Below are 26227 nucleotides of genomic sequence, written 5' to 3'. Positions count from 1 at the left end.
CTACATTTACCAATACATCCTGCTACCTCCTTGTGCCAAAGGGTCATCCCTTATGACAAAGAATGAAAGAGAGGGGAAAAACAGTTCAGAAAAGTGAACCAACACCTCAACATAGAGTGACATAAAAATCACAATTCCACGCCTGTAGTCTTGCAGTAAGGAAATGGAGCAGCACCTTTTCCTATTTCTTCTTTGAGGCCAAGCTTGGTCATTATAACTGCATGACATTGAGTTTGGATTGTTTTGTGGTCGTCACTCTCCTTTTTTTACATTGTTGTTTTGGTGTGTGTACTACTTTCCTGGTCCTGTTTATTTTATTCTGCAACAATTCATGAAAGTTTTCCCATAGTTTTCTATATTCGTCATAGTCATCGTTTCTCACAGCACAGTAACATTCTATTACATTCATGTACCACAGCTTGTTTACTCATTCTCCCAATGATGGATATTGGCTTTGTTTGAAGTTCTTTATAACTACCACAAAAACTGCTATCAATATTTGAGAGTCTGAGGTGTGGGGAGATGTCCAAATCATTGCCTTCTTTGGAGTATGTATCTAGTAGTGGGGTATCTTGATGGAAGAATAAGGACTTTTTTTTCAAACCCATGTTTATTTTGAGGAAAATGCTTGACCTTCACTAAGCTTGTTAGGGTTCTCGAGTATAGATGAGGATTGGTATATTCAGATTCAAGGATTATTGAATTCCATGTGCCTTGTGTTGCACGAGTAGGTTTACAGACTGCTAATTCTTTTATACGGTAGAGACATTTTAGACTATAAGCTCACTGAAAGTAGGGATTGTTTCATTTTTTTTTGTATTTGTATCCCAAACACCTAGCCCAGTGTCAGGCAGATAGTAGATTTTTGTTCCTCTTGTTGATAATCTAACACATGATTATTCTTCAGACTGTGAGTTTAAATAGAACTCTCATTCATAATACTTAGAAATAACTTTCCATAAAATTGCATTTTCCTGGAGAATGTAGGCTAGAAGTGAATGCTAAATTTTCTTATCTTTACTGTTGTCTCACCATGTGATGTTTTGCAAATTATTTTACAAAAATGTTTTACAAATTTTGAAAAATTAATTAAAATTAATTATTTTACTTATATCTCTTGGTGCTAAACATTTATCCTTTAGTAGAATAATATGTGAAAGCCAGGATGATGTGATAAATAAGACAGCCTTCTCCAGAATCAGGGAAACCCGAGTTCAATTCTTCCTTCTGTCATATATGGGGTGTGTATTCCTGGGTAATTCAAGTGAATCACTTAGCATTTCAAGCAATTGTATAAGATTATAAATTGCAGAAATTTTGCCAGATTGCATTAGTGGGAGTTTCTTCACTGAGATTTGTCTTCATCAATATAATCACAGATCTGGAAAAATAATAGTTAAAAAATAATTAATCTTGTGTTCGCTTCACAGGGGGCATGACTAGAATGTAGCCAGGAATCAATGGTAAAGGCCAATGACAGGATTTTTATTTTATTCCTTCCCCAAACATATACAAAACCAGAAGATATCATTCCCAACCTGTTGTCCCAGTACTTGAATGCAAGAAAGAGAAACTAGATCTGAAACCCTTTGGGATCTTATTCTATTTAAGCCCAAGTAAAAGGGGCCTTGTCAGTAAAATGTCTGGGCATATTTAGAAAGAAAACAATGTATGAATATAAGTCAGAAAGATGATAAGTTGGTCTGGCACTGAAAATAGAAATAGAAAATAGAAATATTAAGTTTGTGATAACATAAACATATTTAGAGAAGATTTCCATGCACAGTAAAGTGATATGATTTCACTGCAGGATGATACTAAAGCAAGAGAATGTGCAATTGATTTATACATTTTCAGGTACAATATTCTAATAGTAAAATTGGTTGGAATAGGATAGAATGAGAGGCTTTTTTTTAGAGGTGGAAAATTATTCTTGTTATTCTAGGTGTCCTTGAGGATCAGAGTTCTTATTTAAAGCATTTCTTCAAACCTAGAGAAGGTAGTAATTTAGGATTATAAATTTTTGTGTCCTCAATCTCCCCCTGCCTTTAGAAGTTCTTTTTTTTTATTTTTTTTTTATTTTTTAATGTTTAACAATCACTGCCATACAATTGAGATTTTATCCCCCCCCACCTACCCCCCACTACCCCCCCCCACGACTGCATACAATTCTGTATAGATTCTACATATACTTTCCTATTGAGTATATTTTCACTATAGTCATGCTATGTAGTCAGACTAAAATAAATGAAAGAAATCGTATAACAAATCAGAACATGATACACAAACACATACACATACACAAACATGATCTGCTACATTTTGTGAGTGACTTCCATATTTCTTTCTCTGAGTGTGGAAGGCATTTTGCCTTGAGAACCACCTTTGGGATTTTTTTTTTTTTAATAAGAAGCTTTTGCGTTATTACAAAAATCCAAGTCTACCAGAAAAAACTCTCACACACTGTGGTCGTTGCTGTGCACAAAGTTCTCCTGGTTCTGCTCCTTTCACTCAGCATCAGGTCATATAAGTCCTTCCAGGCCTCTCTGAAGTCTTCTTGTTCATCATTTCTTATGGCACAATAGTACTCCATTACATTCATATACCATAATTTATTCAGCCATTCCCCAATTGATGGACATCCCCTTGACTTCCAGTTTTTGGCAACTACATAGACTGCTGCTATAAATATTTTTGTACATGTGGGACCCTTTCCCATTTTTATGATCTCTTGGGGATATAGTCCTAGTAGTGATATTGCTGGGTCAAAGGGTATGCACATTTTTGTAGCCCTTTGGGCATAGTTCCAAATTGCTCTCCAGAATGGTTGGATGCGCTCGCAGCTCCACCAACAATGAATTAGTGTTCCAACTCTCCCACATCCTCTCCAGCATTTATCATTTTCTTGTTCTGTCATGTTTGCCAATCTTATAGGTGTGATGTGGTACCTCAGAGTTGTTTTGATTTGCATCTCTCTAATCAATAGTGATTTAGAGCATTTTTTCATATGATTATAGATAGCTTTAATTTCTTCCTCTGAAAATTGCCTGTTCATATCCTTTGACCATTTATCAATTGGGGAATGACTTGTATGATTATACATTTGGGTCAGTTCTCTATATATTCTAGAAATGAGGCCTTTATCCCGGAGCTTAGCTGTAAAAATTCTTTCCCAATTTACTACATCCCTCTGGATTTTGGTTGCATTGGGTTTGGTTGTGCAAAAACTTCTCAGTTTAATGTAATCAAAGTTATCCATTTTGCATTTCATAATGCTTTCTATCTCTCCTTTAGTAAAGAATTCTTCCCTTCTCCATAGATCTGATAAATACACTATTCCTTGCTTCTCCAGTTTATTCATGGTATCAATCTTAGAAGTTCTTCTAAAGACTGAGAATAAGGAAGCAAGTATTTATTAAGTGAAGGCCAACCTGGGCTCCTCCACAAAATGGAGGCTCAAAGGGGAACTCACCAATAGTGGCCCTTAGAGGTGGTAGATTATTCTTGGGTAAGAGACACTGAGGGAAGTTCCAAGATTGCTGTGGAACGAAGGTCAGTTGAACGCAGAAATATACTTATGGGTGAGGCTTTGAATTTGTGGTATCAAACTGCATTCTGTGTGGTGCTTATTCATTTCAAAGCACACAAAAAAATGTTTGTTGACTCTTTTTTTTCTTTTCCACTTATCTTTTGAATACTTTACTGTTTTCTCTGGTTTGCTCAGACTTTAATAACAGAATGTGGCATATTGGGGAGAAAAAAACAGGAATGAGAGTCCCTGAGCAAGCCACTTCCCTTTACTTTTTGTGGTCTCAGTTTTCTCGTCTGTAAAATGAACTTATTTGAGATGATGTTGGAAGATTCAAGCATTCTATAATTATCACAACTTTCTGTATTTTTATAATTCAAAGGGAGAATAAGAATGACCATTTACATTTTTTACAAGCCTTGGCAGTTTTCTTCTTTCTTCCTTAAAACTTACATTTGCGTTACAAACCAAACATAAAACCAAACCAAACATAGGCTTAGGTGAAGGCAGCTAGGTGGCTCAGGGGATAGAGTCCTGGGCCTCAGACACTTATAAGCTTTGTGACTTTGGGCAAGTCACTTCGTCTTTTTGCCTTAATCCAGTGAAGAAGGAAATGGCAAACCACTCCTATGTCTTTGCCAAGAAAATCCCATGGACAATATGGCCCATGGGATCATGAAGAGTTGGATACAACTGAACAATGTTGCCGAAGAAGACCATGCCATCAGAGAAATGATGACATGACTTGCACTTGACTTTGTTTTGAGTGAGGGAGGGCTGTGTAGGTCACCAGCCTCACTTCTCCTCCAGAGCCATCTGGATCCAGTGACTAGATATTCATCAAGATGACTGGAGATGACCCAGGATGCAATGGGAGATCTTGGCCCCTTTAGCCCAAGGTCTTTGCAGGTGCTCACCTAGGGTGAGGCAACGCCCATTGAATAGGACTGTTTAAGAAGTAGCCAGGGCATGGCCCCTTCAGTGAGGCCAAGAAAAAGAAAGACATCAGGCTGGGAGGGAAACAGCAACAATTACTGCTGATAATCACTCTAAAACTAGGAGGGTCCAGAGGAGCCCTTAGGCAGGGGCCCATTGGTGTCCCAGCTTCAGAGTGCAGTAGGTTTAAGGTTTTGGGGGAGGGGAGGGGAGAAATGACAACCTGATTGGTATAGCTTCTCCAGACCAGTTGGATATGGGACCTCTACTTCCTTAAAACATATGATTATGAGAAAGGACTAACCTTCCACAAAGTAACAGCAGTGATTGATGTCTTTGCATTTCCATAGAAAGTTGTGATATGATACTTGGCAGACCTAATCACAGTGGAAAGATCTCTTTAAGAAGAGAAGCCATCCTAGAATTTTACATATAAAGTAAACATCTTCTATGTAAATCATATTTTTTCCATTGAGGACAGCTAGGTGGTGCAGTGGATAGAGCACCAGTGCAGAAGTCAGGAGGACCTGAGTTCAAATCTCACTTCAGGCACTTGACATGCGTTAGCTGTGTGACCTTGGGCAAGTCACTTAACCCCAATTGCCTCATTCTGGGTCATCTCCAGTCATCTTGATGGACATCTGGTCACTGGAGTCAGATAGCTCTGGAGGAGAAGTGAGGTTGGTGACCTGCACAGCCCTGCCTCCCTCAAAACAAAGTCAAGTGCAAGTCATGTCAGCAGTTCTCTGATGGCATGGGATTCCGCAACGAAGGACGAACACACATTTTTCCATTGACCTTAAGTATAAAAGCAGATTCATTCCTGATGAGGTGAAAATATCCGTTGAATGTAATAAAAAAAATTATGCCATATTTTAAGTCCTTCACATATCCTAATGGACCAACTATGACAAGCTGAGAAAATTATAGACAGCAATATTCAATATTCATATGCTATGCTTTCATCATATTCACAAAAAAAGCAATAAAATAAATCCTGAAAGTTAAAATGACATAGATAGTACCTTGGAAGCAGGACTCAGGATTTTTTGTTTTGGACTTATTTTTGTGTAACACAAATCGCTTAAGATTTAGCGGGTTTGCTTTAGCAATGTAGCTCCAAATCAATTTAGCATTTCTGATTTTACGTCCTAGGAAATTCTTTTATCTTATGAGGTGTCACATTAACTTATCTCTTTTTGACCCCTTCTCCCACTAATGTCTGTACATTTATAAAAATAATTTCTGATAAGTAGGCAAGATCAAGGCAAGGCTAGGGAGTAAAATTTTCAAGGCAAGGCTAGGGAGTAAAATTTTCAAGTGTTATTTGGGAAGGGATAACGACCCCAGTGTAAGTTACTGTGCATAATCACCCAGCATCCAATTAACGTATTTTTAAAAGATCATCAAATTAGTAGATTGTTTCAGACCTGGCCGTTCTTTTTTCCCTTCAGCATCATCATATTATCAGAAAATTCTAGAGCTGTTTGAACCTTAGAGATCATCCAGTTCATTCCCTGCATTTTTACAGAGGAGGAAATTAATGATGTACAAAAGAAGGTTAAGTGATTTACCCAAGGTCCTCCAAATAGTGGCTGCACCATTGCCAGAAGCTAGGGGTCTTCATTGATGGTTTGTATACCTAACTACTGCCTGATATATTAATTCATTATAGACCATTGATGCACTGCCATGATGCTTTTGTCTTGAAACCTTTGCAAGGTTTTCAGATATTTATCTGCTGCCTTGAGTTTATGTGTGACACAGAGAGGAGGGAGAGCTGGATTTTTAAGCTGATGACAGCAATGGAGTAAGATGCTAGGCTCAAGTTGATGGCATAAGACCATATAAGTTAGGAAATTTAATGAATGCCGTTCCCAGAATGGATTTCATGATTTCATTCATTAATTTTTGAATGAAGAATTTTATTAAATGAATTCCTATTAAACAAAGCTTATCATGAACCCTGTGGCTGTCTAGCCATATAATTTGAAATATCAGAATATGAAGGAATATTTCTAGGGTATTCTCCAAAGGAAACAAAGACATAAATTGCCTTTAGTTGATTGTCGCTTTTAGGCTAGATTCTTAATTCTTAGCCTTTCTGAGAAGTTTCAGAAGTACAGCTAGAACAATAATAACTTAAGAGCAGTGGAAGGCACTTCAATCTGTCCTGGGGATATATGTGCTCTCTCAGCCCCCAAGGAGTTTACATAATGCCATGGGATATAGCATGTGTACTCATAAGTAAATATTAGTATAGGTCTGGCCGTGCCACCCTCTTGCTTGGTGATCTGTAAAGACTCTCTGTTATACTCAGGATCAAATAGAAAATCCTCTATTTAGTAGTTACAGTTCTTTATATTCTAACTCCTTCCTAACTTTTCAGTCTTAAACTTTACTTCCCTCCACGTTGCACTATTCAGCCAGACAGGCCTCCTTGCAGTTCCTTAAATGCCCATCTCATGTCTTTGCGTTGGCTCTCTCCCACTTCTGTAATTCTCAATCTTCTCCTTTCCACCTCTTGTTTAACCTTGTGCAGTTGTTTCAGTCACGTCTAACTCTCCATGATATTATTTGGGCGATTTCTTGGCAAAGAGACTAGAGTGGTTTGCCATTTCCTTCTCCAGCTTATTTTACAGGTGAGGAACTGAGGCAAACAAGGTTAAGTGACTTGCCCAAGGTCACACAGCTAATAAGTGTCTGAGGCTGAATTTGAACTCCCTGAAGATAGATGGAATGTTAAGTAAGTGAAAATGACAGGTAGTCCATTTAAGTTTGAATGGAGAGTATGTGAATGAGGAGTATGTGAGGAGAAACTCCTGGGAGATGAGATTGGAGAGGAAGACTAGAGCCAGATTATGGAGGATTTTTATTCCAAGCTAAATTTCATTCAGTGTTGTTGCTCAGCCATTTTTAGTCATGACCAACTCTTTGCGTGACCTCTTTTGGGGTTTTCTTTGCAAAGGTGGTGGAATGGTTTGCTATTTCCTTTTCCAGCTCATTTTACAGATAAGGAAACTGAAGCAAACAAGGTTAAATGACTTGTCCAGGGTTGCACAGCTAGCCACTAAAGTACTCTAGGTGAAGGGATGACAGAGACTTGTGCCTTAGGAAGATTATCTTGGTAGCTGTATAAAGGATTGGGAGGGGACAGAATGAAAGCTGGGAAACCATTTTGGAGAATATTAGAATAATCTAATCAAGAAGTTGGAGTAAAGACTATATAAGGGAGAAGGAGACTGATGGAAAGGTATCGTAGTGATACAATTGACAAGACATAGCTAGTGATCGAAGAAAGAGCATTCAAAAATATCATTTGTTCAGTTGTATCCAGTTTTTTATGATCTCATTTGGAGTTACTGAAGATACTGGAGTGGTTTGCTATTTCCATCTCCAGCTCACTTTACAGATGAGGAAACTGAGGCCACAAAGGTTGAGTAACTTGCCCAGGGTCACACAGCTCACAAGTGTTTGAGGCCAGATTTGAACTCATGAATATGAGTCTTCCTGACTTCAGGTCTGGCACTCTATCCTCTGTACCACTAGCTGCTCCCAAAATATCTCTTAGGTCCTCAGTATGGTTGAATGAGAAGATAATTTAGGACACTTGAGAGAAATAGGGAAATTTGAAAGAGCAGGCTTAAGAGAAAAGATGAGTTCCATTGTGAACATAATGAATTTGAGATGCCAGCAGAATATTCAGGTGATAATGTCCAACAGGCAATTAGTATGGCATTTTAGTACTGTATCCTCTCTAGAAATAGCATAAAAGAGATGGAATTCTGTGTTTATTTCTGGTTGCCAGTCGTTGGTTTCTCTAACACTTCATATGAAATCGATCAACTCAACTGCCTAGGTGTATTCTGAATGAGGTTGCTAAATATCCTTCAGTGCCTTTGTCTTCTTTCCTCCACAATCACTCTGATTTATTGTTACTGCTAACACTCATATGAGCAAAACTTCCTTCTATGTAGCGTGAAGACCTTATAGGAAAATATCAGTTTGAAAGTTGCTTACGAAAGTGATTGTTCACAGAACACAAATCCAAATGGTAGCTGCATATCATGATGTAGGAACCTGGGACTAGACACATATTCTCACTTTTAACTTCAGTCCAAAAAAATAAAAGTAAAAGTCTTTTTTAAAGTTGTACTTTTATATCTGTCTATCTAAAGACCCTTTACAACTGCAGATACGTCACAATTTAGAAATGGTTTATTTTCAAAATTTTTTATTGTTTTTGGAACTTTGGATAACTTTTCCCATTTAAATAATTTTATTGATGGTTGTTAGGTTTCTGTGACCCAAATGACAACCTTTTTATGTCATGAACTTATAGATTTAGAGCTGTAAGGGCCCTTAGAGGTCAGCTAATCCAACCCCTATTTACAGTTGAGGAAACTGAGGCCCCTAACAAGATGTCAGGCAAATTCAGGATTTGGATTCACATCGTCCTGACTCCAAAACCAGAATTAATTCTCTTTCATTTGCTGCCTCTCAGAATATAGTATTATATATTATGTTATATTATATATATAACATGGTATATATTATGTTATATATAAAATACGTACTATATTAATAATTCCATTATTATTTACCATTCTTTCTACAGGAAATAACAGCTTTCTTTCCTCTCGCTTCTTTTACCTAACTCCAGTGGCAGAGGGGAATGTTTTCTACCTCGATCTTAAGGATAAGCTTCCTTAAAAGAGGAGATCCCTCCTAAGCTTAGAGATGTTAGGGACAGATATTTACATATCTATATAAATTTATTTATCTATATATTATAGATATGTCTATATCTATAGATACTATAGATTTATATAGTATAGATTTATATAACTACATAGAGATATAGATAGGGATGGAATTTATTAGGACAAGGCACTGGGCTAAGCCCTGGAGATATAAATATAAGTAAACCAGACAGCCCATGCCTACAAAGAACTTACTTCTAATGGGAGAAGACCACATATAGATGGAACCTGGGCAGCATATTGTAATATGGGGTGGCTAATTAAACTCTAGGCAAAGCAGGTAGGAAGAGGAGGACAGTGATGAATATCCTCTAACTAATTGTGCCCTTCACAGTGACATGTACAACCACTGGTATTATAAGAAGTTATTTTCATATAATTCCAGTGTATCTGTTTTTTATGGGCTACAACGTGTTTTCTATATTGTGTAATTGACTTTGAATAGAATTTCTCTTTCTTTTCCTGCTGTGTTTTGTTGGCAATATACAGAGAAATTGAACTTAACATACCTGAAGCTCTGTTCCTCATCTGTAAGTTTGATTAGTTGATTGACAAAATGTCCCTCAGCTAAAATTCTATGTACATGAGCCTTTGTGACCAAATTCAACACTCTATCGATTATGCCAGGCTGCTTCCTCTCACATATAAGTCTCATAATAAATATTCGTTGAATTAAATTCCCAGGTAGAAATATTAAATGATTGTTGGAAATTTTTAAAGATGAGATACAGGTATTCTTAGTTATGGTAAAACCTTAATTAAGTGAAATATATAGTCACTTTAATTTCCTGGTTAACTGAAGCTTTGACCTGATTGGTGAAAATCCTTAATAATTTGTTGTTAAGCTTCCCTGGTATGAATAAGTATCTGTGTAACTACATTCTTTAAGTTACAGTTGGCTCAAAATATATTTTAAAAGTCATAGCTCCTTTATGAAAAGCCCTCTAAGCAAAGGGCAACAGATAGAAAACTGAGAAAATTGCTGGAGCCAAGTAGAGATCATAAAAATATATAGCATTTTTGTAAGTGTGTGCATCGGGGGAGGAGTTTGTGGGTAATTTAGTTCAACTAAAACAAATTTTGATCCCAGCTGAAGAAACCTAATAAAATTGGATTTAGATGAGAGCGGTGGTAGTGGTAGTCATGGCCATGGTTGTGGTCAGATTGTGGTGATGATATTCTTTTGTTTTAATGGATAAATAGCAGGAGAGAGAAAGAAGAGTTACAGCAGACCACAAGAAAAAATGAGATCTCTGTTAGGAGCTTATTACCACATAAAGAAGCGGAACTTGTAGACCAAATACATGGTCCATAATCAGCATGTAGACAGTAATACTCCCAAATGTGGCCCAAACCAGATTAAAATGTAGTTCCTATCTGATTTTAATGTGTGATGTATTAATAAAAAAGAAATATAAAAACATATATGGTTTCTAAGTGAATATGTGGCCCACAGGGATCTTTATATATGGTTTAGAGGTTTCTATTTCTGTTTGAGTTTGATATCTCTCTTGTAGACAACCTGAGATCTGGCAATCTTTTTCATTGTCTAGAAGCTTTATAGGTGAGACAGTCAGTTTTCTTAACTATATTTACATTAAGTAAAAATAACACTTGATATGCCTTGATAGTCTTTCATTTAATTCTTGATTTATTTGTATACTGATTCATATCTAAGAGAGTTTAGTTAACTGGATACACTATTTTAGTAAAAGGATTTATAGAAAAATTAATGCTGACTGAATTCATGGAGCTTTTCACCTGTTCTCAAGTACCTAAGCCTCAGTTGAATGGTCAGCTTGCCAACCAAATAATCCCAGGAATCACTAATCATATGGTAGTACCTATAGAAATCACCGTATTTTAAGGGTTGGAGTCTAGCCTATTTCACAAATTCCATACCCACATCAGTAAATAAGTAGTTTGTTGAAGATAACCTTTCATCTGTGATTCAGTATCTTAGCCTCTTGTTTTAGTGGAAAGAACACTGAGTTTCAAATCAGAGGATTAGGGTTCCTCATCTGTAAAATGAAGAGTGTTGGAGATGGCCCAGAAGGTCCCTTAGAGCAGTATGATCCTGTGATCATTATGAACATCAGTTTTTGTTGTCATAGTACAGAGCAGCTGTACAATGTAGAAGATTGGATTAAATGTGTACTAGCCCAAGGACGTACCCTGTAAATTGGTGTGTGTATAAGTCTCTAACATCAGCTAGTTTGTCATTTGCCTCTTTTTACTAAATGTCAAGTACAGAAAAATAATCTATTCTAAATAAGAGGTTTGGTTAATTAGGTTACAGTCAATCAAGGTTTTTTGTATATTATTACATTTCTTCTTTTTATTGAAGCAAATTCACAAACGTGAATCATATGTCAAGGGGACTTAGTTCAAAGTGGTGAAAGTAATTCCCATCTCAACACTGAGAGAATCTTGGATTTGGTTCCAGAGGCTATACCTGTTAGGTCCTTGCAAGTATGTCCTTTGAGGCATATGAAGCATTATATTTGTTCATATTATTTTATTGGAGAAATTTAAAGTTTACTTAAAAGTATTACAAAAAAGCAAAAATATTTTCAACTAGAGTTTGTTTTATATGATATCCATTAGAAATCCACATATCTGACCCAATTAAAAATAAAGTGTAAAAATAGACCTTATGACAGAAAAATTATGAATACAAAATAAACATAAACATAGATTTCAGTTTTGTGAAACTCGATCCTTTTCTGTGGCTGTCACTGTGTGAGTAAAGCAAACAAAACAAAAGACAGGATGGAGGATAATAGTGAGATTTTCATGTTGCTCTATCTGTTACATTACTATATCAGGTCTTAAACATGTTCATAACATACATAAAAGTGCATTTGAAGTCACATGGCTAAATCCCATGGTAAATTTCCAGGTCAAACCTACCAAAGGATATAAAATCATATAAATCAGAGCTAGGAAATGACTGCCTTGGGTCCACTAGGAGCAGACCCTCTCTTGCCTGGGCCTGATCATTCCCAACTCAGTTGCTTCTGGCATTCCATCCTGTGGAATTTTAATGACTCTTATTAGGAAGTTTATGACTTGAAGTCTAAGTTTTATTTTTATTAACATCCTTTTCCTGCTGCTACTTAATTGTTCCTCCTTATATTACTTTAAAAAATGAAGGGAGAGGTGGACTTAATTGTTTTGCATGCAGAAGGAGATAGATTTCAATAAGCATTACCTTCTGGGCAATGCAAGCACCCCCTTTTCCTTCACAAATTTCACCTTTGCCTCTTGTAGCTGACATGGAGACCAAAACTGAATGCACATAAAGTGGCCTTTCAAATCACTGTATTCTCTAAGCTATAAAGTTTGGGTCCAAACTGTCTAGATCAGGCCTCCCTCTGGAGGATTAGTTCTCATAAACAGCCCTGAGGATTTTGAAGAGAACAGTTCCACACATCTATCTTTCCATGGCCCATCTCTAGGGCCAGTGCTTCATGCCTACTACAGTAGGTATCAACCATCTGTATTTCATCTTCTCATCTTCCTTGACTGACAAAAAACACCACCACCACCACAATGACAAAACCCCAATCCAAAACAAGTGTGTGTTTTTGTACCAAGGAAGCTTTCAATACCTGATGGTTGAATGAATTGATCCTTCTATAGTATTTGTCTCTTTATTTCTTACCTGAAATAAATCTATAAATGTAAAAAGCTGAAGATGTCTTCTCCTAATTCTTATTGCTATCATCCCCTAAGGTTTAAGGTTGTGCCACATATTTCTGGATGCTCAATAATTAATAAGTGTCAAAGATGACATTTGGCTGCATACAATTTTCTTTCATCTAAAATCTCCTGTTGCTTCTATCTTGAATGCAAATGTGAAATGGCCAAAGGTCTAAATGAGCTCATGTAAGCCAAGAGAGTTCCTATTTCCAGGTACTAGACATAGGTTTGTGGAGAATAGTGAGGGTTCTCTTTTTTATTCTTGTTCCTCATGCTTTACACCTAGGGCTTTTGAGCAGTGGAGATGTTTTGCAGTACACTTTATCATGCATGCCATGTATAATAGCTGTAAATTCCTTTGTTTCTTATTTCTTTGGCCCTTTCTGGATTCCTGAGAAAGCTATATTATAATTGAGCATTCCAAAAATGAAGCAAATTATATTCTGAAACTATCTAGGACAGGGTGGGGAACCTGTGGCCTTGAGGCCACAAGTGGCCTTCTAGGTCTTTGGGTGCAACCTTTTTGACTAAGTCCAAATTTTGCAGAAGAAATCCTTTCATTAAGGGGATTTGTTCTGTGAAGCTTGGATTCAGTCAAAGGGCTGCACTTGGGGATCTAGAGGGCCCCATATGGCTGTAGGTTCCCCACCCCTGATCTAGGTTATGACTTGGCGGTGACCTTCCAAAGATGTGCAGCCTTCATGAGTTTTCAAAACCTGTGAGTTTGAATGCCATCATCCAAACCAACCAATCAATCAGTGAACATTTATTAAGTACCTACTATGTGCCAGGCACTTGGTGGCACAAAATGAACCAAAAGACAGTCCCTGCTTTCAAGGAGTTTACAATCTAATGGAGGAGATAACGTACAAATTTATACAAAACAAACCATATACAAGATGAAAGGGAGACAATTGACAGAGGGGAGGCATTAAAATTAAGAGGAGCTGTGGGAAGTTTCCTATAGAAAGTGGGATTTTATTTGGGCCTTAAAGGAAGTCAGGGAAGTAAGCAGTTGGAGGTGAGGAGGGACAACATCCAGGAATGGGGGCCAGCCAGAGAGAATACTCAGAGCCAAGAGATAGAGTGTCTCCTTGGTGGAACAGCAGACCACTATCACACAGCATACAGAAGGGAAACGAGAAAGGGAGTCTTTTCATTTCAACTTTCACTTTATACTCATATGTAAGTTGCCATGTGCAACATCTGGCCTCAGTACATATATGGCCTTTGCGTTAAACTGTATCTGTCACCATGTCACAGACATGGGGAGACTTTCAGCTTATGAATGTTCCCATTTACAATTTCTGAATCCACCATGGCCAGTTTCTAAATCAATGAAGGTTATCAGAGTACAAAGAAAGTGGAGTTGTCTCTCTCATGTCAGATTTTTCTGTCAGTTGGGTCTATCATGTCATTGGATGGTGTTATGGGAACTGAATCACCATGAGCCTGTACAAATAGCAATCACATTTGATGATAAGGAAACGAAGATTATTGTCTGTCATCTGCTAGCCATTTATGTTGTTACTAGCCTAAAAGAAGTTTGCATCTGTCAAAAGTGGTAAGAATGCAGACTGCTAGGTATAATACCCTTGTTTGCAAATACGTGTTCACTTAAAGTGAGAAAGATTTATCTGTTGATAGAGCTGAGTGAAGCATGGCCATTAACATTCCAGTTTCCAGGCAAGAAACAGGAGTTCACACAATTTACCGATGATCACTCATTCTTTTCAATGAATATTTGTCTGTCTAGATCTGGTAGAGCTGGAGTTATGATTTTTAAGATTCTTGGTTCATTATTATTACCATCTTCATCAACTAGCATTTTTGATTGTTTTGTGCCTGTCACTAAACTAGGCATTATGGGACTTTCTCAGTGTCACATAAAGGTTTGTAACAGGAGATTGTTATCTGAAACTTGGTGGAGGAAGGGGAACAAAATAGAGGTAAGAGGCACACACCACCTTCTTTAACTGATATTTAATGAATTGGTTACTATTTGTGATATAACCATGTTGAATTTGTTCATTGATGCATGTGGCCTTGAAGTTTAGTTCAGGCATTTGATGCCTTAGACAGATAGAAGAAGCTTGAGAACATCACCATTTTCAGTTTTTAAGAATGTTTGTTGAAAAAGTCAGCACTATATTTTAAAGGCAGGTTTATGTTGCTTTATACTATAGACAAACTTTTGAAAAGTTGTATGTAAAAATCAACCTCTGAAACTGAAATCATATTTCAGATTCATTGGAACTTGTTAGATAAAGAATCTCTGAGATAATTCCTTTGGTCATATGAATAGTCACCCCCAAATTTATATGTTCGGAAATGTTTGTTCATATTTTTCAAAAAGTAGAGTACACGAATGGTTGTTATGTTTGCTCATAATATCAGCCATCAGCTGATGTAGTACGATAATGTTATGTAAAACCTAGTCCTTACTTGGTGATCCCTCAGCCTGTTAGAGAAACAACTTATGGAAGAGAAGAAAGAATTTTTGCAACAAGCTTACATGTGGCAGTGCCATTCAAATATTTTAAGTAGTGTTCAAAGAGAGATTTGATGGAGAACGTAGACAGGATCCTAGGTTTATTTGGGGCAAAACTTTCCTGTCTTGATTCACATTGAGATCATATCAGGGCTCTTTGTGTTATTTAAACTGTACAGGAAATCACAAGAGAAGATGCTTTAGTTTACATCAGTGATGTAACCTGTTCCCAGTTGGAAATGCCTCTTAAATAGTCTTTCTTTACTTTGCAACTACAGATTTAAAGACAAACTGGAACCGAGAAGGGATGAGATGGAAAAAAAATAAAGGAAAACATTAAAACAGTGTTCTGGAACTTCTAAAACACTTTCCCCAGAGATGGAATTAGGAATTAGACAAATTTCAGGGTAGAGACAGAGGTGCATTTAACTTCATGAGTTAATTTTCAAATAAAACATTTTATATACTCTGCTCATTGTTGATTTGTTGTTAGGGTTTTTGTTTTTTGATAATAGATACAGAATAGCCATCTCTCTAAACCTTTTTATCTTAAGGAAGGAAAACTTCTGAGTCATTTTAGTCATCAGATAATCTTAATTTTCACACACTATGAACACAGAGATTAGCTTTCTTGTTTTCCCTTTCTCTATATCTCCCTCTCTCTTCCCCTTGCTATTTCTCCCTCCCTCTTTGTTTTCCCCTCTCCCTTTCTCTCTCTCTCTTCTGTCACTCTTTTTCCTCTCTCTCCTTCCTTCTCTCTGTCACTCTCTCTCTCCCTCTCTCTCCCCTTCTCCCTCCCCTCTCTCCCCTCTCTACACCTCTTTGTTTCTCTCTCCCTATTTGTCTCCATCTCTCTCTTCTCTATCTCTCTCCTCTCTGACTCTCTCTCCCTCTCTATGTTTGTCTGTCTGTGTGTGTATTACTATAAAGAAAGGAAAGGGGAAATGAAAAACCTAAATCCCCCTTACAAGTGTTGTCTATTTTTATTTATGAGCTATGAATTCAGAATTCCTATCTGTTCTTTGCAGGCAGTAAGTCCATGAGGGTCTATGTTTTAGTTCTATGGTTGTGACTTGGTTCTCTCATATATTCTAGAATAGACTCACTGAGCTTAACATACTTTGTGGAGAAAGAAAAACCAGAGCTTTTAACAACTACATCAGAGCTTTGTAATCCTTCAGGAAGTTCGTGTTTGAACAACACTTTTGCATGTAATAATTATCTATCATGAAATCACTGGTATCCTTGGATTATTTAGATGGGAATGAGGTTTTTCCACTTTTATAATATGTGTCCCTAAGCAAAATAAATAGCTGAAAAATTAAGGATCCATTTTATTAGACAAGAAATAATGACCTAATTTTCTCTTCAAGATAGTCACCTATGGGGATAGAACATAACCCCAAATCTCAACCCTTAGTACATCCTTTCTTCAGTCTGACTTATTTTAATCTTTCTGGCAGTGCAGTCACAGGTCATAACAGCCCTTCTGTTCCTCCCATGAATCTGTTGACAGCTGACACCTCAGCTGGGAAAATAACAATGTGAGCTATTGAAAGAACCGTTATCACTTTGACAGATGCCCATTATCCTATTGGACATCCTCTCTCCCACCTCTCACCCTCTAAGGCTATAACTAGCAAAATCAGAATGTAATAAGAATTGGAAACAACTCTGGTCCAGCTTCTCAACTTGTTCTCAAATACATTCATGGACGCCACTAAATTTAAATAAAATCAAATTTAAATATTACTGAGAGGAAGCTAATCAAAATCTAAGGGGAATTTCATGTCTATAAATATGAAATTTTTATAATAGATATGACAAAAGGGAAAATGTTAAATGTTAACAAAATATTCTGGGTTTTACTTCAATTTTTTGTTTGTTTCCACTTGACAGAACTTGAGGAGTCCACAAGAAACCTGAGGCGCAAACCCCTCCATACCATTATTTAGCTTCTACCTCTCCAGAGTTCCTTTATTCTGCTTATGTTGACATACAGGTAGGGCAGATACATTGCTGGCTTCCAAAGCTTTCCTGCCTTATGAAGTCCAGGATCACCTACCTGCAGCCCAGTTATATACCCTCCTCCCCCTCCAATTCCAAATCCCATTTGCCTCCAAAAATACACTTTGAAAGATCTCATTTCCCTTTGTCAAGATTTAGTGTGGATGGGGGTGAAGTCAGATATCTAGAGTGCTTAGAACAGTACTCAGCATACAGTTGCCATTGGGTCAGTTCTAATTATTGCTGATCCAACCAAGGGATTTTTGATAATAGGTTAAAAACTCCTGTTGGGATAGTTCAGTTTCTCATCTTTGGGTGAAGTGAGTAGGTTGCTTGCCCTTAGACAAAGGGGAGCGAGTTCCGGGTTGAAAAAGGAGTTATAGAGTTAAGTGATTCTGGTCCCTGGAATTGTAATCTTGGGACCCAAACTCCAGTTGAGGAAAGTATACTTGTGGACTGGATTTAGCTTGCTTTTCATCTTGGTTTTTACCTCCAAAACTTAACACAGGGTCTAGTAGTAAATACCTGATGAATGCTTGTTGATGGACTCAGTATATTTGTCCGATTAGACGTTTTTTAAAGGCAAAAATATTCCTGATATCGCCTTCTTTCCCTTATCATGGTGGTAGTTGGTTGAGACTTATTATGAAGTACAATCTCTCAAATCCACAAGCAGTGCAACCTTTATTTTCGCACCAAAATAAAACTGTTTACCCAAATGATCTTATCAACATACCAACATACCATTCATAGAGAAATACCAGGCTCTCTCATCGCCAAGTAATCGGGCAGATTCCCTAGAGATTGGCAAAGGGAGTCACTTTTAATTGCTTTTGAACTTCTTCTGCCAGGAGAATATGGAAATTTCATGGTACTTGACGCAGTTTCTCTTATAGAAGAGATAGGCCCAAGGGTTCCATAAGGTCTAAAGAGTCCAAACTCATTCGGCAGGCTGGATCATTAGCCAGTAGACTGCTGAACTCATCAGCATATATGCTTTAAAATAAACCCACAGTCCTCTTAATATCATTATGAGACTATATTGTGAGATACATACTTATTCACTTTGACAGAGTCCTGTTGGGACATTTTATTGTTTCTGCACTTTGCAAAGTATTTTTAGGAGATGTTGACTTCTTAAAATGACTGTCTATATATAGATATCTATTAGACTGTCTATATAGACTGTCTATTTATAGATAAATGGTCAAAAGGTACATTTGCCTCATTCATTGATACTTAGTCATTACTTTTTGTTAGGCTTTTCTCCATTAGCATAAAATCATGAATGGATCTTGTTGGATTTTTAAAGTAATTTTGTCTTCTCTCAAGTATGAAAAAGAAATTTTTTCATAGGTAAAGCATTTTATCCATAATGATTATATCAAAATGTGATATATTGGTAAGGAAATATTTGGCTTGTAGAATATTGGTTCTTATTTCATGGATGAGAAAACTGAGTCCCAGAGAAGTTAAATCATTCGGCTAAGGTCATGTAGGCAGCTAGAGACAGAGCTGGATATGCATAAACTTTCTGATTTCTAATCTAGGATGTTACAACATTAGATGGGAATTAAGTGGTAGAGTGGATAATATGCTAGACCTGAGTTCAAATCCAGCCTCAGACACTTACTGGCTATATATGACTGTGAACAAATCACTTGATCTCTGCATGCCTCAGTTTCCTCATCTGTAAAACAGGAATAAAAATAGTACCCAAATCCCAGGGTTATTGTGAGGATCAATTGAGATATTCATAAAGTATTTTATAAACCATTAATATTACTGTAAAGTGATGGGCTCTGAAGAAACTACTGAAAATTTGGATCGCTACTCTTGACAATATGCACAAAGTATAGAGGGTTATTGGTTATTACAAGTATTCAAGCCACCCCACTTGGAAAGGCAATGCTGTGATTTAGTTACAGAAAATCTGCCACCTAGCTGGTGTACTTTTGAATGGCTACAGTAAGGAAAAATGAGCGCTTAAGTGAAAATTTCCATTTTCCTAGCAATGACTTTTTCAGAGGCTACCTTTCTATGTAGGCTAGTAGAGTAACTATCCTAGATGGGCATGGAGTTTTCCACCTGCCTTCTGAACCCAAGAGGAGAAGAATTCAACCAGTCATAACATCCTCTCCCAACGAAAACATTCACCCTTGTGTTCGTTTTGTATATACTTGTTTCTATATAACGTAGACGGGGGTGGGGGAAGGAATGTTCTACTGCTTTATGTTGATCGGAAACATTTCCTCACCCAGAGGAAACAAATAGAATCCCAAGCCCAGTCTCTGTCTCTGCCCCTTGTTTATGTCTGAGTTTTCTCCCCCTATAAATGTAAGCTTCTTGAGAGCAGAAATTATTTCACTTTTGTCTTTGCATCCTCAGCATCTAGCACAGTGCCTGTCACAGAACAGGTACTTAATATATGCTTCCTGATAATAAATGTGTGTGTGTGTGTATATATATACATTTTATATATGTATGCAGGGGAGGGACTAGGGAATGAGGGCTAGAACCCATCTTTTTCTGTTGTGTCATACATAAAATAATATAGTATGGCATCTAAGCATTCCAAAATATTCCCTGCCATTGAAGGAGTTTCATTCCTTTTTATTCCACAATTAATCCATGTCTCTGTTTGCATTTGTTAAAGAACTCCTGACAGCACCAACAACACAACAAGACAAATGAACAGCCTGAGCAATAAATCTCTTGAGGCATTCAGCAAGTGCCACAGGGCTCATTAATCTTGATTATTTCCCGTAATAGATAACTTCACAAATCAGTTATTATTCCTAATCACGCACGTAAAGATAACAGTCGTATAATAGCTTCCTCTGTGACAAGTCCAAAATAAAATTTCATTTAAAAAAAAAAGTCTCAACAACTGCCAGGCAAACATTTGCTCATAAGGGTATGTTCCTCATTTCTCCATACCCTCTCTTAAAATAAAATAATTATTTGGGAGAAAAGCAACCATGAAAAAGACAAGAATTACCCTTAGAGAGTTGTGTGCATGTATGTATGTGTGCATGTGTGCAACACTAGTTAACATTTAAAATGCCCATTTTGCTTAGTTGAGGAATTCACTGATTTGTGTGCAGTCATTTCATGGGAAGGAAGCATTTGAGAGACTTTGGGCCGCAGAAAACAATGGATTTTCACAGCTGCCGTCTCTCTAAATGATGTTTTAGGAGCATATCGTTGAGAAAAACAAAAAAACACTGTGAAATTGATGGGAGTTCACTGCGCCATTTTATAAATGTAAGAATGTCATCTATGTGTGGAATTTTTGCTATTTAGCCAATTCAACCCCTTCTTGTACGGGGCATTGATTACTTTCAGAGTATCATTCGGGAGGAAAAAAAGTCCACCAAAAACCAGAATATGGATGAAAAAATAGATGTTGGTCTGACATTTGAATTTCATTGGGTTTGTAGTGGTTTGCCCCTCGAGAAACGGAAAGCAGATGATCCTACCTCTAAAAGGTCCTCTCATTTTCCTTCTGAAGGGCAAAGAGTTGTATTTTTGGAAAGATATTGAAGTTTACCTAGATGTAGCAGTAAACAATTGGCTTTTCCCAGCACCAGATTATGCATTTCCAAAATAGCAAGGTTGGCATGGGAAAATGGCATGATTATCTCACAGCCACAAACTGAGCCTGTCTATCATTTGATTTTCAAAATGCCAGTGCATTAAAACTGGATCTGTGAAGGGATGCATCAAATTTATGATGAGATTTGGTTTCATATTACCCACTCAGCAAAGATAATTGGCATATAGCAATATACACATGCTCATACAAACAGCTCTCATAGCTCACACCTTGCTGAGTACGTTGCTGAATGGTACCAGAGATAGCTCTGTTCTTTTCCGAACCTCTTCTCCATAGCCATTAAGTTAGCATTTCATTTGTAATTTTAACTTACTTCCTTTTTGCCTGAAAAGTCATACTGGTATCCTAATGTTGATTCAACACAATACCTATCACACTATTGATATTCACTGAATGTTAGAAAGAACAGTTAGTTCAGATGGTCAAACTTGGTTTCCTGCCACTAATACTATCCAATTATTGACTTTCTATGGGAAATAAGCCTTTGTCTCTGACATATACTTACTCAGTAGAGAAGGATGGGCTGAGGAGGGGAGACTTGAGTTTCCTGACATTTGGAAAGAAATGATCTCTACCCTTAGTCAGGTACCCTTTATTCCTTAACCTCTTGAGAAATAGAGGGGGATTAGAAAGGAGTGGGGTGGGGATGGAAGGGAAGCAGCCTTGTTATTTCTATTGTGCTATTTTAAGAACTTTTTTTGAGAGGCAGCATGGATTGATGGATAAAGAATTGGCCCCACAGTCAAAAGGACCCGGGTTCAACCTCTGCCTTTGTTACATACCATTTGATGCTGAGCAACTCACTCAACTACTCAGTTTTCCCAGATAGAATAGTGGATCATCTGCATAGGGAGAGGGTCTTTCCTAACCTTACATAAATGAATGAAATCACAAGTCTAATCCAATGTTTGGATTACTCTCTACTTTCCAGGCCTTTCTCTGTTGATTTTTTTCATAGAAAATCTCTATTTGCAAGGGTGACTGAGTATGGTCACATATTCATGCTCTGTTGTTGTACGTAGTAATCCAATATTTGGATGAGACCTATGACTTCATTTCTGTGTGTGTGTGTGTGCGTGCGTGCACGCACACACGTAGTCCTGTAGCACAATGTATAGATTCTCTGCTGGAAAGGCATAGGTACCATATAAGTCAAAATGGCAGGGCAGTTTCCTTTGGTCAAAGGTATATCTACACAAATGAAATCTCAGACATCAAAGTAATATAGTTTTATAGTCCCAGGAATATTCTTTAGGAAGGGTATTAACTATCACTTTCAAACAGTGAACACACTGGGTACACTTGAAACAGAGAAGGAAGGCTTCCCCCCCACCTTTTTTTTTTTTTTTGAGAATTGTAGATGTCACTCAACATTTTTACTCCTAGATTTATTTTTTTAAATAACTTTTAATTCTAATAATCAAATAGCACCTTGCCAACCCTAAAGTGCCATATAAATGCCAGCTATTACTTCCAGCTATTATTATACAAGATCCTATGTTGACTTTTAAAATGTCAAATTAATGGATCTGTGAATTTCTTAACTGCCACACGATATCAGCAGGATAAGTGGGATCTGAGATTTACATATGAGGAACCAAAGACAAGAGAGATGAAGTGACCAAGTCACACTGTCGATAACACAATCAGGATTTCAATGCAGGTCTGACACCAAATCTGACATTTTCCCCACTGTACCACACTTGTGGAAAGCAGAATTTCAGTGGAATAGTCTTTATAAAGGAACAAGCTGTATGTTTCCAGTGTGGAATTCTGGGGGTTTTATTTGTTAGTTAATTTATTTTTGAGGGAGGTTGCTTTGTTTTTTGCTGTGTTGTTTTTTTTTCCTTTGATTGATCCAGCTGATTCTCTTAAATGCCACTCTAAATCACAACTTTCAAGTCTTCTCATTTTAAGAAGTTGTAGATTCATCCTATTCAAGGATGCTAACTGAAATTGCTTTACTCTCAGAAACTAATGAGTAGGATAAGACCTCTTCTCTATCAAGGTTTTTCAGTAAAAGCAGAAAGATTAATAGGAAGAACATGTTCTACTTTACTCAAATTTAATCAACCTCTCAGATCTTAAAATGAACATGAATCCACTTTCCTAGAACCTAAAAGAATGAAGAGTATGCCTAATGAAGACATGGTGTCTCCAAGGAATTTAACATTCTCTACGTCTTTCTAGGCCTTTCTTTGTTGTCATTTTCATGGGAAATTTATATTTGCAAAGGAGTTCTTTCTATGTAACCTCTGTGGTCACATATTCATGTTCTGTTGGTGTAAGGAGTGATGATAGAGATTGGATTAGATGCTGAATCAAATTTCTTCAAAGGTTTTAATGATTTCTGAAAACTATTTGCAAGGCCACTTCATAGAATAACACACCAGAGTCAATTGGAGGAGGACATTTGGTAAATAGCAGTAAGCAAACTTGCTATAGCTTTTTTTAAAGGTTTTCTTTTACTTTCTAAGAGGTATCAGGAAAAAAAAACAGTCACCCAAGCTTCCTTTTTCCATTTTAATGACAATGTTGGCCAAATATATCCAATTCCAAAGCTTTCACAAATGGGTATTGTGGGATGTAGCTTTATCATTTGTACAAGGTCTGATGATCTCAGTGTGTGCTTATAACTGCCATGTTATTTGCATAGGACTTCCTCCCGGCTATTGTTTAATAATTATCATTATCGCTAACATTAATACAGCTCTCACTATGCTTGCTATCTGACAGCACTGTGCTAAGTGCTTTAAAATTATTATCTCATTTGATCTTTATAGCAACCCTGAGAAGTAGGTGCTATTATTATCCCCATTTTACAGATGAGGAAACTGAGACAGACAGAAGTTAGGTGATTTGCTCAGTCACCCAGCTAGTAAGTGTCTGAGGCTATATTGAACTTAGGTTTTCCTGACTTTAGGCTACCTCTTCCATCTACCATGTCATCTAACTGCTCCTGTTTAAAAAACAAAACAAAAAACCCCTATGTCTCATCTTATCTAAATATATTATTTAAATAAAATCTGGTGTTAACTGTAGCGTCCATATATGGAACCCAGGCATCTCATCTTATAACCCATCTATCAGGTTCCAGCTCTGGTTTCCTTTATCCTGTTTCATTAACTGAAAAAAATAGTTTTGCTGGTACTTTGGACTGCCCTACCCAGTGAGACTCCTTCAATTCTGGTGGGTGCATGGCTGAATTCATCTTCGTGATTGGTGTCAGTTGTGATTCCCTCTCCTTCAAGGGAATTAACATCCCTACAGATGTGAAGTGGTGTGCTATCACTTAGAAATTGTCTGGCTCCCTTTGCTTTTTGCATCATTTTCTGTGCTGATTTTTCTCATGGAAGAAGGAGTTAATGCTTCTGTCAGTAGTCACTCGGGACATTTGTCCTACTCATTTAGAGGGCACTCATCAAATGGCAACAGTTAGTTGTCTGGGAATTTGTTCATGTGCAAATTCCAAAAGACTGTTGAGATGCTCAGAGATTAGTCCTTAAAGCAGATTCCCTATAGATTTATCTTTTCCTCCATGGGTTCTGTGAAATTCCAAAAATAAGATATAATTCACTTGAAATAAATAAATGCCTGGATAGCATTTTGGGTGGAGGAGGCAATGTGGAATAGATAGGGAAGGGGTTAGGAAGGAACAGATCAGAAAAGTGGCATGAAACCTGACAAATAAGGTATTCTAGCTCCATAGCCATTAGTAGCTATAAATAGACCAATGGTATTGACAAGTGTCCTCTTAACCTTAGCCCCAAATTAGGAACCATAATAAAAACCAGTGTTTCTGGAAATAGTCCATTGGACCAATTATGGGCAGATGCACAAATGCATTGTTGGTGGAATCAGAAAATGGTCCAACCATTCTGGAAAATAAATTGGAATTATGAGAAGAGAGTGACTAAAATGTTCATTGACCCAGACATTCCAGTGCTAAGTCTATACACCCAATACACCCTTGATAAAAAGAAAGATCCCGTATACTCCAAAATATTTAGAGCAACACTTTTTTTGTAATAGCAAATAATTGGAAACATAGTAAATACTGATAGATTGGGAAATGACTAAAAAGAGTTGCGGTACACAAATATAATAGAGTATTCCTTTGCTATAAAGAACTGTGAATATAATGAATACAAAGAAGCTTGAAAAGATTTATATGAATCGATGGAAAATAAACAGAATCATGAAAATAATAAAGACAATGCCTACAGTAATATGAATGGAGAGAACAATAACAGTAGAAATGTGATTATAATGACCCAGAAGATGAGTATGAGACGACACCTCCTACTGTCTCTTTCCAGTGTATCATTACTCATAATACCACACTTTTTTGATAATATATTGATTAGACTTGCTGAATTTTTCCTTTCCTATTTTTTTAAAAAAACTTTTATTATAGGAGATAGCTCTTTGACTGATGAGCAGGGGAGGGATATGGCAGGAAATGTATATAATTTTTATATTTATATATAATTTTATTTATATATAATTATATATTAAATTAGATAAATATGTTAAATATATATAAATTTATATGTAATCTAAAATTAATATAAAATCAAAATATATCAGTAGGATTTACTTTTAAATTTTATTTTTATTGATCCCCTCCAGTATCCTGAGGCAGGGGGCTGTCACCTTATCCCTATTTTTATAGATGAAGAGGCTGGATCCCTACTGAATAAATGAGATCCACTCCCGATAGTTTCACATCATGTCTATGTAGCTCTACTGAGTTGACCATTTGGAAATTGATTCTTTCTGGGAGGAATAAGCCTATCAGTGATCAGTAAATTTATTTTGGTTGTAGACAAGTTCATAGGATCATAGATTTATGAGTTGGAAGATTTATTAGTTGGAAAGCACCTAATAGGTCATTAGGTTCTACCCCTTCATTTTGCTAATGAGAAAACCCATGGCCTAGAGACATGAAATTCTTGCTTAGATTACAATACGAATCCACATTTCTTTCAGATCCAGGATTTGAGCCAAAGTCTTCTGACTACTAATATGGTATTCTTTCCATTGCACCTTGCTGCTGTGTGATTGGTTGTAGTTGTGTGGTTTTTTAAATTTTATCAATATGCAAATCATATTAATCACAAGGTAAACCATTTAGTTTCTCTACAATGTGGTTTGAGTCTACCTCAGATTTGGTG

General features: G+C 36.9%; 1 protein-coding gene across 45 annotated transcripts in view; it reads left to right on the top strand.

Annotated features, from left to right (window-relative positions):
• CELF2 (CUGBP Elav-like family member 2) overlaps positions 1 to 26227 on the top strand; it is a 620126-nt gene that overhangs the window by 309644 nt on the left and 284255 nt on the right. Inside the window, exon 1 of one of the 45 annotated variants that reach the window (XM_072653371.1) lies at positions 9218 to 17426. The exons of the other annotated variants lie outside the window; for them this stretch is intronic. Within the exon in view, the coding sequence (XP_072509472.1) occupies positions 17413 to 17426 (14 nt within the window). The 5' untranslated portion in view covers positions 9218 to 17412. Of the gene's footprint in view, positions 1 to 9217; positions 17427 to 26227 lie in introns of those variants that run through there. 45 annotated transcript variants of the gene reach the window in all.

The sequence above is a fragment of the Notamacropus eugenii genome, chromosome 3 (assembly GCF_028372415.1).
Source record: "Notamacropus eugenii isolate mMacEug1 chromosome 3, mMacEug1.pri_v2, whole genome shotgun sequence".
Lineage (NCBI taxonomy): Eukaryota > Metazoa > Chordata > Mammalia > Diprotodontia > Macropodidae > Notamacropus > Notamacropus eugenii.
Note: the sequence above shows the minus strand (reverse complement) of the source record. Positions and strands in the feature narration are given on the sequence as shown.